At 38.3% G+C, this 15,040-nt stretch overlaps 1 protein-coding gene across 1 annotated transcript in view; it reads right to left on the bottom strand.

Annotated features, from left to right (window-relative positions):
- Nucleotides 1-1,957: 1,957 nt before the first annotated feature.
- Nucleotides 1,958-15,040, bottom strand: part of Chuk (component of inhibitor of nuclear factor kappa B kinase complex) — a 36,247-nt gene continuing 23,164 nt past the window's right edge. Inside the window, exons 14-21 of the mRNA XM_050146127.1 lie at nucleotides 13,451-13,502; nucleotides 13,224-13,333; nucleotides 11,852-11,901; nucleotides 8,043-8,139; nucleotides 7,422-7,569; nucleotides 6,220-6,353; nucleotides 4,281-4,380; nucleotides 1,958-3,262 (exon numbers count right to left, since the gene is read on the bottom strand). Coding sequence (XP_050002084.1) covers nucleotides 3,233-3,262; nucleotides 4,281-4,380; nucleotides 6,220-6,353; nucleotides 7,422-7,569; nucleotides 8,043-8,139; nucleotides 11,852-11,901; nucleotides 13,224-13,333; nucleotides 13,451-13,502 — 721 coding nt within the window. The 3' untranslated portion in view covers nucleotides 1,958-3,232. The remainder of the gene's footprint in view (nucleotides 3,263-4,280; nucleotides 4,381-6,219; nucleotides 6,354-7,421; nucleotides 7,570-8,042; nucleotides 8,140-11,851; nucleotides 11,902-13,223; nucleotides 13,334-13,450; nucleotides 13,503-15,040) is intronic.

Below are 15,040 nucleotides of genomic sequence, written 5' to 3'. Positions count from 1 at the left end.
CTCTGTATACCAGGCTGACCTCAAACTCACAAAGATCCGAGTACTTCAGCTTCCCCATTTGCTGTGGGATAATGCTCTTGTACACGGTAAAGATTTGTCATTTAATAAGATGCTGATTGGCCAGTAACCATGCAGGAATTATAGGCGGGGTGACCAGATCAAGAGAATTCTTGGAAGAGGAAAGGCAGAGTCAGTCACCAGCCAGATGCGGAGGAGGCAAGATGAGAATTCTGCACTGAGAAAAGTTACCAAGCCATGTGGCTAAACATAAATAAGAACTATAGGTTAACTTAAGTTGTAACAGCTAGTTAGTAATAAGCCTGAGAAATAGGCCAAACCATTTATAATACAAGCCTCTGTGTGTTTCTTTGGGACTGAAATGGCTGTGAGACCAGGAAGGACAGAAACTTATGTTTACACTCAGTACTAGGTATAAAGGCATGTGCCACCATTGCCAGTCAACTATAATTTTGATACTTAAAAAATACATAATTTCTGAGAAAAAAATGAACAATAATTACATATTCAGACTCCTAGGTAAATGCCTTTACTGAATTGTCTGTATTAACTTTCAAGTCAGCCAGGTGAGGTGGCACACTCCAGTGATCCAAGCTCTTGGGAGACAGAGAAAGGATATTACTAAAGTTTGAAGCTAGCCTGGTCTGCATTGCAAGTTTCAGGCCAGCCAGGTCTATGCAGTGAGACAGTTATTGCTGTTTTAAGACAACAGAAATAAAAGCAAAATACTTTCTGACTCTTCCATGTAGATTAATATCTTTTGATTAATCTACATTTTCCATCCTTGTGATGTTTTTGTATTACTTTACTTTCTTTAAAATTTTACTTTATTATTTTTATAAACTATTTTTTTCTATGACTGGCCATACCCAGTTTTTTACTGTTACCTATTTAGAGGTTTTTCCAGCTTGGACCTCTATTGCACACCTGTAGCCTTCTCTGACCAGGTAAGCCAAGCCTAAAACCCACCGTGGAGCTCTGTGCTGATGGCTGGCTCAGTCCCACTCAGGTCTATGAGAGCCTTATGCCCATGTTACAAGCTAGGAGCAACATTTACCTGCCCAAGCTTGAGGAATTTGCTGAACCCATACTGTTTCTACTTAGCCTATGTAAGCCACAAGCACTGGGACACTACCATGTCTGTTTTTTTTCCCCTTCTTTCCTTTCTTCTCCTCAGTCGTGTCCATTTTTTTCCTTCTTCCTTCTTCTTCTCCTTTTTCCTTTTCCTTCTTCTTCCTCCTCCTTTTTTCTCTTCAGATTTTCAGGCCCTATGTGGAAATATGTGCCTGGAGGTTGGGCACCATATGTAATGAGTCTTTCTCTGCCCTGCCAGCCAGTTCCTAAATAATGACACTAGACTTATTATTGATTATAAAAGTTGGCCTTTAGCTTAGGCTTGTCTCATCTAGCTCTTATCATTTAAATTAACCCAACTTTTAATATATGCTCAGCCATGTGGCATTACCTCTCTTCCATCTTGCACCTACCGTTTTCTCTCCATGCTGGCTGGCGGCTGCCTTTCTTCTTCCTGGAGTTCTATCTTCAGAAGTCCTGCCTAAACTTTTCCTGCGTAGCTATTGGCCATTCAGCTCTTTATTAAACCAATTAAAAGGCGCCTTGGCAAAGACATCTTCACAGTGTAAACAAATATTCTGCAATATGGTGGTAGGCACCTGTAATTGCAGCAGTGGGCAGGTAATGGACAAGATCCCTGTGGCTCACGGCCCACTCTACCTGGTTTAATTGATAATCTCCAGGCCAATGACAGACTCTCTCTACAACTGGGGCAGATCACAACTCTGGCTTCCACACACATATGCATGTGCACACACACAAGGTACTCATTTGTGCTCTTATCCTATCACATACCCTCTTCCGGTTTCTCAGTCTGTATTAGCCTGTGGTACTATAGTCTGCTTTTAGAAATGAGATTCAAAAACAATTTTAAAATCATTTAATATGCAAAGTGAAAAACTAGGATATAAAAGCATTTCACATTTTTAAACAAAATAACACCTTCTAAATTATTTAACAGAAGGCAGAAATCCACAATCTTTTATCTGAAACCCCTAAGTCTAGATGTTTCAGAATTATGAAATTTTCAGATTTTAGAAAGGTCATTCAGTGCATATACCATACTGCATCAACCCTCACAAAAGAGTTTGTGGCAGCACCCCCAGTAATCAAACACATTAATATTTATGTAGTAAAATAAATGAACATTCACACAAAATGGGATAAACAGATTCAGTGTCAAGTCAGAATAGATCCAGAAGCAAATGAATTTTGTTACCAAGCTTAGGAAAACCTTGTTTTCAGAACTTCTTGGATTTTGAGAGTATAATTACAAATAAAGGAATGCAAACTTTTAAAACTTGTATGACAAAACACAAAAGATTGTTTAAACAAGTGACCCATTTTTACAAATGCAAAAACATACAACCTTCAAATACATTATAAATTAACAGGCATCTCCTCTTTCATATTATTAAATGTACACCTTAAATACATATACATACAGAATACAATACAATTCATTACGGTCAGTCAATATCAAAGGCACACATGTGCAATCCCTTATTAAGAAGATGACACTATTACATGTGTGGTTAGAGATGGAATTCATCTAACTCTCTTATGAAGCCAGGTAGAGCACTTCCTAAGAACAACACAAGGAGACAGGCTAGTCTTCAGGAAACAATTTTACTTGTGGGCAGTCTCTTCCACAGAAACATGAGTAGGCAACTTTTACTTAAAATGAACACTGGACTTGGCAGTTGTGGTGCAGGCCTTTAATCTCAGTACTCAAGAGAGAAGCAGGTGGATCTCTGTGAGTTCGAAGCCAGCCTGGTCTACAAAGCAAGATCCAGGACAGTCAAAGCTGTTACACAGAGAAACCCTGTCTTTAAAATATGTATATATTTAATCAGTTAAACAAGTAGTATTTTGTCAATTTTAAAGATAAGCAGGTTACTAATGATCTCTCTAGATAGCGGCAGTGTTAAAAATAATTAACTTCATTAGTCTGTAATAAAATTCTGTCTGTTCAGAGGTCACAATCATTACAAAAGAATCAAGATACTGTGCTTGTAAAGTCATTCATAGTCTCCTCTGCTGACTGGTGTGTGAAGAACGGCTTCAGTGGGCAAAGGTGAATGTCGAACATGCGCAGAAACAACTGTCATAGGCTTGAGGACAGTGAACAAATGGCGAGTCATTCTGTTAACCAACTCCAATCAAGACTCTAAAAACAGGCATGAAAATGACAATTAGAAGCTATCTGGATACAAAGTTCACTTTTTAAAAGTTTTAATATTATGACATTTTAGAATCAAAATTTGAAAAGTTAAGAATTATAAAAGCTATAGTAATCTCAAAAATATTTCAAAGTTCTCAAAAATTTGAGTAAAGTATTTATTCATAAGTGGAAAGGGTTGGCATCAAGACTCAATGCAGTGGTGAATTTGCTAAAATTTTAGAGAAGCTTTTCCCGGTATTAGCAAAAATAGTTCACAGCAATTACATCTTGATACAACCATTTTTATTAAGTATCAGCATAACTGATCTTATATGCATTAAATACAAAAATTATAGAGTAAACAGGTGCATCCATTCCACTCAGTAGTCACATTGCAAAGAAAATCTGACCAAAACTGCTACTGTTGATGTTCACTGATGATACAATGCTACCCATCAGATGGTTAGTTCTGTAGATTTGGCACAACCTAGAATCACCTGGGAAGATACTCCCAATGACAGTTAAGACCAGGCTGGCATGTCATATATATTGGGGACTGTCTTGATTCTGTTAAAAGATGTGCCTAAAAGTAGGCAGCACCCTGTACTGTATAAATGTGTGTGTGTGTGTGTGTGTGTGTGTGTGTGTGTGTGTGTGTGTGAGCTGAGTACTCTCAGGAATGTACAAGTTTGTTTCTCTTTGCTCTTGACTGTAGACATCATGTCTAGCTATTTCGAGTTCCTGCTTTGACTTCTCTATGGGGTAGTGTGTAGCCTGTAATTTTAAGGTGAATAAACCCCTCTAAAGTGGCTTTTTTAAGGCTAATTTATCACAGCAACAGCGATGAAACCAGGATAAATGTCCCTGCATAACAAAAGGTTCAAAATATTTCTCATCTGTTTCTTCCTCTGAGTTCTATACCCTACATATATCCCAAATGCCAGACATGGCCAACATGGAAAATTAAACCTTTTGTATCCAACATATCTAATATGTTACACACCCATAATCATGCAAAACTTACCGACATGCTACTGCTCTGTTCCTCATTTGTTTCACGAATAATAGTACTTAAATGGCCAAGACAGTTCAGATTTTCTTCTATCATTTGTGTTAACGTCCCTCTGATGGATTAAAGAGCAAACTATTTCAAGTTCAGCAAAAAAAGCACCTGAGTGTTGCCTATGTTCTGGTCTTCTAGGTCAAGATGACCACTTTCTGCAACCCAACACCCCAGCAAAGCTGACTGCTGCCATCTTCAGTTTCTTCATCCCTCCCACTCAGACACAACATCTCACTTCATCTAAGCCACCACTTCTGCCTACCCTAGTAAGGCCACTGTAACTCTAATCAGGTTTCCTTTGAGACAGGTGGCACTGGTAACTCCTCACCACTTCCTGAAGAAATAACAGGATAGGGGGAAAGAGCCCCTTGGTACAGACAAATGAAATAGCACTTGTTTTGTTTTTTTTCTGGATGATTTCTTTTTCCTTTTACAATCAGTAAAACACCAATATGCTCACTTCACACACAAACAAAGTGGGGGGGGGGGACTTATGGTCTCCAGAAATCCAGGAAAGAGAAAAACTGATTGGAAATCACAGATAGTAGCAATGGAAAAAAGCAAACCAACCGCTAAGAACAGCTGAAGAAATCAGGAGGCCCTGATTCCAGTTTCTCCCCTCATGCTTTCCTCTTCCATGTCCTGTCATGATCCTTTGCCAACACGCAGTTCCTCTTCTCTACACTGTAGGCCATGGTTGGTTAATAGCCACTGTCAGCTTAGAACTAAACACTGATTCAGCTATTATCCAACAGAGAGGAAATTTCATGGCAACAATTTCCTAATCTTGGTAATTAAGATCTGCTTTCCTTTATCAGAAAATGTACGTTGAAAACAACTACACGCTCAAATTGGAAACTACTTACAAGAGCCGATATTTGGAATTAGCATCCCTACCAAGCCTAAATGCCTTTAATGTAAATGAAGGGTTAGGATGTGCTAAATTTTACTTCCTTCAGTTCTAATAGAGTATTTCCTGAAGTCTACAAGTCACAACCTCTGCTATACTTGTATATGCATTCATAGTGGGCCACATATATGGTGACCCCCCAAGATATACACTGGAACTTGCTTTCTTTAAACAATAAAATACCTGATATCAGCTTGCCTTCCTGTCATGTGCTTTTTCTTTCATAAAAGCAGAGTACAGAATATGCAACTGCATGACCTCCTGAGCAGAGATGTAACATGGGTGCACTTCTGCAAAACTAATTATGGGCAGACTTCCAGGAAATGCTTGGTGCTGCAGAGGTCTCCATTAGTTGTGAGAAAAGCGACAATACACAAGCTAGCAAAGAGCCACTTGCACACGGCACACCTTACGCTGAGAAAATAACAGAGACGGACAGTCATTCAGCTTTAGCAGAAGAGTAGGAACTAAAGACAATGCAGGGCTGCAAATCTGAGTTATTTGCAAAATGATTTAAAGCGTTGAAAAAATAAGATTAAAGAAATACTAAGTTATAAAATAAAGTAGGTATTACTACTTTATTAAAAGAACTCAAGTACCAAAAAAAAATGAAAACTGCAAAAAATGCATAATTTCTCATAGAGATAAATGGTTAAGAAAGGCATATGGTTTGGATAAAGGAAAATGACACCAATAACAGAAATGGCTTTGAACTTTAACTGAGCTAATAGTTATTAGTAACACTGAAATTTATTTCCCAAGCATTTTACATACATTGTCCAAATGAATTTTCATATCAATCCTATAAGACAGCCTCATTTTAAAGTGAAAATATATGAACATTAAAAAAATAAATTATTTAGCACTGTTAAATGCTGAGTTGGTCAAAACTGACCCCTGGTCAGAAGGCATTACTAACCACCATGCTCTACTGTCTTGCTCCTACCCCACTCTGAAGTACAACTATCTGTTGTTACAAAGTGAACCCACCCATCGCGAGGAGTTACCACACATGTCAGAGGACGGTCGCGTTCTGGTAACATATGGGGAAGCCATGCTGATGCTGGAGGGGTTACTGTGCCTTCTAGACTGGATCCTACAAGAGAGCGGGCAGAACTCTGTGTCTGAAGGGAAAAAAAAGAACAACACACACACACATAATAAATTGTAGGCAAGCACCTCTTGATTCAAACCATTTTAAAAAAATACTCTTAAGACTATTAATTCAACCATTATTTATATGCACAACTGACTATTTGTAAACAAAACTATTCTTATCACTACTAACTGTACCATCACTGGCCCTTTTCTTCATTGACTAAAACACTTGACTAAAAGTGAATGAATCTAATTTCTCTAATCCAGTTTTGGTTTGGAGGAAGGGAACAGCTGAACAAGGGTTGACTTATAAACAAGTCAGATGCACTTACTCCAAGAAGAGTTGGGCAAGCAACCATAGCAATCCAGGGCAGGGAGTACTATAAAAAAGAGGGATTTAACTAGATATGGTGGTTCACACTTATAATCCCAGCACTTGGGAGGCAGGAAAATTGCAGTAAGGTACAGTCCAGCTCCCAGCCTATATTAGAGTGAGCTCTTGTCTCTAATGAAACAAATCACACACATAGCACCAGCACTACCAGGACTGGAAAGGAGAATGAGAATACACAAGTCCTTGCTGTGGAAAAAATCTTTGTATACTGTAGATATGTATTACTCTCATTGGTTAATAAAAAGCTGACTGGCCAATAGCTGGACAGGCAGATAATAGGCAGGACTTGCAGACAAAAAAATAGCGTGACGAAGAAGAGAAGAGGAGTCATCTCAGGAGTTGAGAGGAGATGCAGAGAGAAAATAAACTTGACATGTTAAAAAAGTTACCCCATGTGGCAGAGTGTAGATAAGAAATATGGGTTACTTTAAAATATAAGAACTAGTTAGTAACAAGCCTGAGCTATTGGCCAAGCATTTATAATTAATAGTAAGTTTCTGTATAGGTATTTGGGAACTAGCTAGTGGGATAGAAAAGTTCACCTACAAGTCCTAACTATATAATCTCTCAGACACCAAACAAGAAACATGTGCACCCAATATAAAGTATAAACACTCAAAGGACATAGCTCAAAGCAACAGAAACTCCTTTGGCATAAAGTAACAGCAATTCAGTATTACATTCACTAATAATTACTTACACAGGCAATTTTAAGGAGGTGCCATATTTCTTTCTGCCTCTTTCCCTGCATAAACATGACAGTATTGTCAGCTTCTTTGATGTTACTGAGGGCAATTTCCACCTTGGGGAGTAGATCAATAATCTTCTGCTTACAGCCCAACAACTTGCTGGAGAGAGGAAGTCAGTGTCAGATACTTGTCACATCCCTCAAGACTGTGCAACATACTCCCAAGCCAGAGGAAAAGGACCACAACCAGCATCGTACTCATGACTGATCTCAAAAACAATGAATATAGGACTCGAGAGATAGCTCAGTGGTTAAGGGCACTAGCTGCTCTACCAGAGGGCCTGGGTTCAATTCCCAGCATCCAAATGGCAATTTGAACAATCTGTAGCTCCAGTTCGTAGCTCCAGTTCCAGATCAGAAGCCCTCTTCTAACCTCACACACGTGGAACAAATATGCAAGCAAAACACCCATGCACATAAATAAGGTAAAAAATAACACACATATACTCAGGACCTATAAATGGCTATGTTTTTGAAGACATTGACCCAACTATTATTTACCAGAGAAGAATATTATACTTTAAAAGAACACAAATGCATAGGCATTTAGGACGAAATAAAGCAATTTTCTACCTCAGGTGACCAAACAGCTCCTTGAGAACACGGTCTTGACTCTGCACAGTGTGCACAATGATCTTCACCATCTCTGTGCTGTCGCTGTAGGAGTGATCTGGGAAAGACTTCAGTTAGTACCGTTGTAACTTCCTTTTGCAGGACACAGCGACTTCATAACAAAAAATTCCTTAAAAATGCTTAAAAGCTGCAAGTAGTCTAAAAAGCATCTCCATTTGTTATTGGAGTGCTGCCCTTGAGGAGATCTCAGAAGTTGTGATCACCTACAGAAGACTAATGGTCTGTCATGGTGTGGAAAGGGGCTCCTGAGACCTTCCCATAATTTATCCTTCAATCCCATAATTTATATAAAGTCTAAGGAATTGGAGGTATATTTATAAATATATATATAAAGTCTAAGGAATTGGAGGTATATTTATAAATATATATATAAAGTCTAAGGAATTGGAGGTATATTTATAATATATATATATATTTTGTTTGTTTGTTTGTTTGTTTTTCGAAACAGGGTTTCTCACTGTTGCTTTGGAGCCAGTCCTGGAACTAGCTCTTGTAGACCAGGCTGGCCTCGAATTTATAGAGATCCGCCTGCCTCTGCCTCCTGAGTTCTGGAATTAAAGGTGTGTGCCGCCAACACCCAATGATAATTTAATTTTTTTAAATTTAAGTTTTAATTTAAATTAAAGTTTAATTTATAAACTTTTGATGGGAGATGTGAACAGTCTACTCACACTAGATAGGACAGCAGTGACAGGCAGACTAATGATGTGACCCGAGCCTTGTTTGGTGAATCTGAGTTTCATTAGGACCACTTGTACACGCTTCAGTGACTACACTTCTGAAGAAAACCTCTCTCCCTTTTCTCTGTCTCTATAGTTCAATGATAACTACACAAAAATTGGGTATAGTTACCAAGAACCCTTGTTGCTCTTCTAGAAGATCAGATTTGCACCCATGTTAGATGCTGGCTCACAAATGTCTATAACTCCATTTCCAGGAGAATCTGATGCCTTCTGTCCTCTGTGGGTACCCCTACACATGTAGCATATACCCATACCCACAGACATAAATATTTTCTAAAAAGTAAATTTATGCATGTTTGTATCTGTTTAATCTTTAGAGACTTAAGTTTTAAGCCTGTGTTTAAGATGAATAGCCTGGTTGATCTTTAATCTGTACTAACCCAAATTCAGACACAGACGCAACCTTTGGTCAAAAGACTAGCTTTCTTACATGACTAACACTGCTCACTTAGAACAGTGGGGCAGTCAGGCTTTCGCTGCCTCAACCAGGCTGCTTGGAATTTCATGCTAATCCATCTGTTTACAGCTCACAAAAACTTCATCTGAAAAAAGCTGACTTACACCAAAATGAAAAGCGATCAGTGGACACCCAGAAATTCACCATAAAGCCAACTGGCATCTGGCAGATGTCCTCAAATGGGATGGTTGTTGGTTACACTGAGTTCTATACTTTATAAGTGTATCTCAGTTTTTAAAACTACTAGCATTAGTTATTATATTTCTGATTATGACAATTTAAGTTTAAATGAGCAAAAAAGTGCTGATGTTTCAACCTAGTATTTTCCTGGGAAAAAACCTTGAAAGCAAAAACTGCTAATACTTGCAAATAATTGCACCAACTTTCCTCATTTAATGTTTTTCTATATTACTCCCTAAAAGAAAACTATGGAAAGAGTTTCAAAAGAGGTTTGAAAGGCTGTGGAATTGGAGCACAGAGGTAGAGCTAGTGCCTGCCAAGCATATACAAGGTATATATATTGGATCCCCAGTACCACAAGAGAAGGGGAAAAAAAAAAAAACTCCTTTTTAAAAAGCATTCCAGGGCTAGAGGAATGGCTCAGTAGAATGGCTCAGTAGTTACACACACTAGCTGCTCTTCCAGAGGACCTAGGTTCAATTCCCAGCACCCACAAGGCAGCTTACAACTGTCTGATTCCAGTTCCAGTGAATCTGGCACCTTCATACCACATGCACATAAAATAAAGTTAAATATTAAAAAAAATTTTAAATAATAAAAATCACTCCAGAAACCTCTTCACAGCCCAGCTTCATTCCCAGAATCTGTCTCTTTCTCTGCCTCTCCCATACCTTTACCCAAGCAGATACAAGACTCCAAAAACACTTTTCTTCAAACAGTAGTCCTTCATAAATTCCACAAACCAAACCCAAGAGGTTTCCCATAAAACTAGCTTTTAATGGTAAAGACATCAGAACTTCAGCTTTTGCCAGAAAAGGCCAAAGAAAATTAGTTTCCACTGTTTTCAGATTTAACTTTCTGCAGGAAACCACATCTAAACAACCTGACCACCAATAAAGTTAAGTGCCTGTCTGACATGTATTTCACAAGTATTAATGGCAATAAACTGAACAAATTCTACTACAACAAAAACCAGCATACTGGGCTGGAGAGATGGCTCAGCAGTTAAGAGAACTGACTGTTCTTCCAGAGGTTCAGAACACCCACATGGTCACCTGGAACTCCAGGTCCTATCCAATGCCCTCTTCTGGCCTCTGTATGAGTGTACTGACATATAGGAAAACACCCACACATATAAATTAAAAATAAAATCTCAAAAAGAATTTTTTAAACAGTGCTTGAGAGCATGCTGTTTTTTTTAAAGAGTGTAAATAATGTATAAAGTTGTATATGTAGCTATATGTTTATAAATTTTCAGTTATAAAACTTGGAAAGTTTATATAAGTTATACAAAACATTAAAACACAATATATATTCAGGAGCAGAGATATCCCTTTTATTACTTATGTAATCATTCAAAATAAACATATTTTAACTAAAACAAAAGTGTTTTGCAATACACACACATACACACACACAACTTTATTGTTTTCAAAGCATTTCATAAGCACTCTGTCAAATATACTGCCAAAGCTTACTGAGTTAGAAGGCTAGGTTTCGACTTGTTTTGCACAAAAGGGAAAGAGAAACAGGGAGAAGTGTTGGAGATTATTTGGTCAGTAAAAAGCTCAATTTAGAATTCAAAGCTTCTGGTTTCCAACCAACATCCCTTACAGCAGACAATGCTCTGTATTTGGCAGATGTTCATATGAATTGTTGCTCAGGGTCCTATGAGCAATGACCTGTGGTGGTGGAGGCATGGTTTTTTAAGACAAATTGCTTCTGAACAGACTATGAGTTTTTTCTCTTATTTCACCCAGAATCCATTGTGTTGAATTCTTTCCAACCTCTCTAACTTAAGCAGTATTTTCCCCTAGCTCTTTTATACATTTTTTGCTGTTTCTTCCTTTTTGTGAGGGGAGGCTATGTATGTATGGAGGCCGGAGGTTACCTTCAGGTATCTTCCTTGACAGCTCTCCACACCTCATTTGTTGAGCTAGGGTACCTCACTGAACCTGAAGCTTGCTGTTTCAGCTAGACTGGCTGCTGAGTCACAGGAATCCATCTGTCCCCACATTCCTAGCACTGCTGGGATCACAGAGGGTGCTGCTATGTGTGGCTTTTATGTGAATGCTGGGTGTCTAAATTCAGCTTCTCGTGTTCTTCCTTGTTTCATTTTCTTTTTGAGTTTCTTTTTTCCCTATTTTCACTTCACTTTAAAAACTTTTCTACTTTAATATCCTTATTACATTCTCTTTCTAGTCTCTTAAATTCTTCTAAATTTAAAGTTATTACAGCACAAATGTTGCAATAACAATACCAAAAGCCGATCTTACTCTGAAGTTTAAAAAAAAAATTAAAATTCACTTACTTTGTAAGTTAGGGAGCATTCTAAAATGCCTTTAAATATCGTGATCGAAGTGTCTTACCTGTAGGTCTGTGCTTTAACTGCTTATAGAGATCAATGGCACGCTGTTCCCTATAATAAAAGAGAACAAAAATGTCTCTGTATGTGGAAGTAACTTAATGACTAATAATACATAACTTGAATAATATTGGGACAAGATTCAGTTTTTAAGCAAGTACAGATCATCAATGAATATTTTGCAGAATATTTCACCGAATAATAAGAATACAAGTCCTTATGCCAGATGGTGGTGGCGTACACCTTTAATCCCAGCAGTTGAGAGGCAGAGGCAGACAGATCTCTGTGAGTTCAAGACCAGCCTGGTCTACTGAGCAAGTTCCAGGACAGCCAAGGCTACACAGAGAAACCCTGCCTTGAAAAACAAAGACTACAAGTCCTCAAAACATAGAGCTAAAACAAAGCAAAGCAAAACAAAACAAAACAAAAAAAAAACTGCCTGTGTGTTCTATCTTTTTGTGTGCGTATTCCATGTGAAGTGCTCAGAAGATAAAACTGGGTGTCTGTCCTTGCTGTCTACCTGAGACAGGTCTACCTGTTGTGTGCTACTGCCTGTGCTAAGCCAACTGGCCTGCAAGCTTCTGCCTCTGTCTCCCTCTTGCTGTAGAAGCACTGATATTACAGACATGCTATCACACCTGGCCTTATAAGTGGGTCCTGGAGATTCAAAACTCAGGTCCTCAAGCCTGAGCAGCAAGTGCTTGCCATCTCCTTGGTCTCCAGAACATAAAGTTTTTATATACTGTATATCTGCTCTTGTCTCCCACCACAAATGTAACACCCATGTACCACAAACATTTAAATGAGAAAAAAATTATGGCTTCTTATTAGAGAAAAAAAATCTGAAGTTTCTAATCTAGACACTTAGGAAATTAACCTCAATAGAGGAGTTAAGACATTATACTTTTAACCAAAAGAGTAGTAAATGGGAAATCATTTGTAATTTAAATATACTTTAAAAAACACATGAAAAAGACTTTTTTAAAATAGTAAAGAACAATCCAGAGAATTATTTTCCAAAACTTACTATTACCAAGAAATAGCTCCCTTTTAAGATATCTTAAGGGCTGGAAGATGGTTCAGTGGGCAAAGGCACTTGTTACCAAGCCTAACATCCTGAGTTCAATTCCTGGGCCCACCACGGTGGAAGGGGAGAACCATCTCATAATTTTGTTCTTTGATCTCTACATGTACACACTGTGATGTGTGCACACACACCCCTGAAAAAATGTTAAAAAAATCATATCATAGAAACATATTAGGGGTAAGAAAAACTATGAGCTACACCATGTAGAGGCTTAATCCTGCCAGATATAAGCAGAAGAACAACACAGATAATTACAGAATCAAGACCAATAGCACAGACACATTCTTACAGAGATTCCATTAAGTCTCCCTGGCGTCTTCCATAGGGGCTCTTCTGAAGCTCCATGATTTCAGTATGCAAAGACATAATCTGATCCTCAAGGTATCCAATGACACCAACCTAAAATATGATACAAAGAAAATGACTACCATATAAAACAAGGCTCAATGGTCACCAAAGACATGGAAAAGCTGGCCCCAATGGCATGGGCCTAGAAAAGCTGGCTGTGCCCCACACCCAACGGCCAGGACCAATCAGCTTGGCTACCACCCAGACCCACATCCTGGGCCTTTGGTTGGCCCACTTTAAGAGCTGCTCCATTTATGACCTGCTGGAGTGCGCAAAGGGACTGATTCTGCGCACCATGATTCAGGGCAACAGCAGGACATCAGAGAGGACTTTCAGTGATGATGGTGTGCCAGAGGCCTTGAACCAGACCAATGATTCATTGCAATGAACATTTTGCTGGTGAGTCTGTGTGGACAAAGGGAGTATACTACATGACACACTGCAACTCTGGAAGCCACTAAGAGGTGTTGGAAAGATGGAGGAACAAGGTGGGGTTTTGTTTGTTTAATTTGGGGGTGGGGCTACTGCAGGGGTGAGTGGCAGATATGGACGGACTGAGAGGTGAGCGAGATTGGGGTGCATGATGTGAAATTTCCAAAGAATCAATAAAGAATTATGCTTTGTTTAAAAAAAAAATGCTTAGAAAGGTAGAGAATGATCTGTTATGCTAGTAGAACTGAATATTTCACTACAAAGTAATTTTGTTAAAGCTAACTGTTTGTTTATTTAATGAGATAGCAGTATTATGTAGCTTAGGCTATTCTTGAACCTGTAATTCTCGTCTTGATTTCCTGAATGCTGGAATTACAGGGTAAAGTACCACACTAGGCTTGCTAAGACTCTTTAAAAAAAAAAAAAAGAGAATATTTAGTAATTCTTTGAGAATTATATAGGTGCATGCAATATAATTTGATCACATTTACTCCCATTACTTCTCTAAATTCCCCTTTTTTGGTTTTTTTTTATTTTTTTGGTTTTTCAATAACCCATAGGGTCCTATCTGGACTGCTTATATACTAATGAATGTGAGGCCATACAACAGGGTATGGTCAAACTACTAAGGGCCATCTCTTTAAAGAAAACTGACTCTCCCTCCCCCAGTAACGGTAACTTTTAATAGTTCCTCAGCTATGGTAGGGGCTTTTTTATGCTTCTGACAATCTTTCAGGTACAATGGTGCATACCTTTAATTCCAGCACTTAGGAGGCAAAGACAAGAGCATCTCCATTAGTCAAGCTATCTTGGTTTACATAGTGAATTTCAGACCAGCTGGGGCTACATAGTGAGAGCCTGTCTCAAATAATAATAATAAATAAAAACTTACTTATTTCCGTGTTTCCCTTCTGACTATAGTCAACTAGTACTAGCATTTGCTTTGGCATCTGGAAAAGCAAAACTAGTGTAAGTGCCATTCACAAGACAAATGTCCACTGCCATTTCTTACATAGCAACCCCACAATAACAACTGCCCTATCCACACACTCAGTGTAGTATGAATTGGCACCAAGGAAAGCAACAGTCCAGAACCATGGACATATACAGTATAAGGAACAAATTTGCCACCTAGGGAACAATCTGTACCTCCCTCAGGAGACCATAATTATGGAACAACACCAGGTATAAATAGAACTGTCCCATTTAAAATAGATGTGAAGCCATCTTATCTAAACTATTCATAAAAATAATAGTAATACATTATATTTATTATTGATTTCCATTTAATGTTCATAAGCCTATTAGAAAAGACTGCTGCCCCTA

Source organism: Alexandromys fortis, unplaced genomic scaffold, assembly GCF_014885135.2.
Source record: "Alexandromys fortis isolate MF-2015 unplaced genomic scaffold, M_Fortis_MF-2015_v1.1 scaffold_16, whole genome shotgun sequence".
In the NCBI taxonomy this organism is placed as follows: Eukaryota; Metazoa; Chordata; class Mammalia; order Rodentia; family Cricetidae; genus Alexandromys; species Alexandromys fortis.
This window is presented reverse-complemented; position numbering and strand designations above follow the sequence as displayed.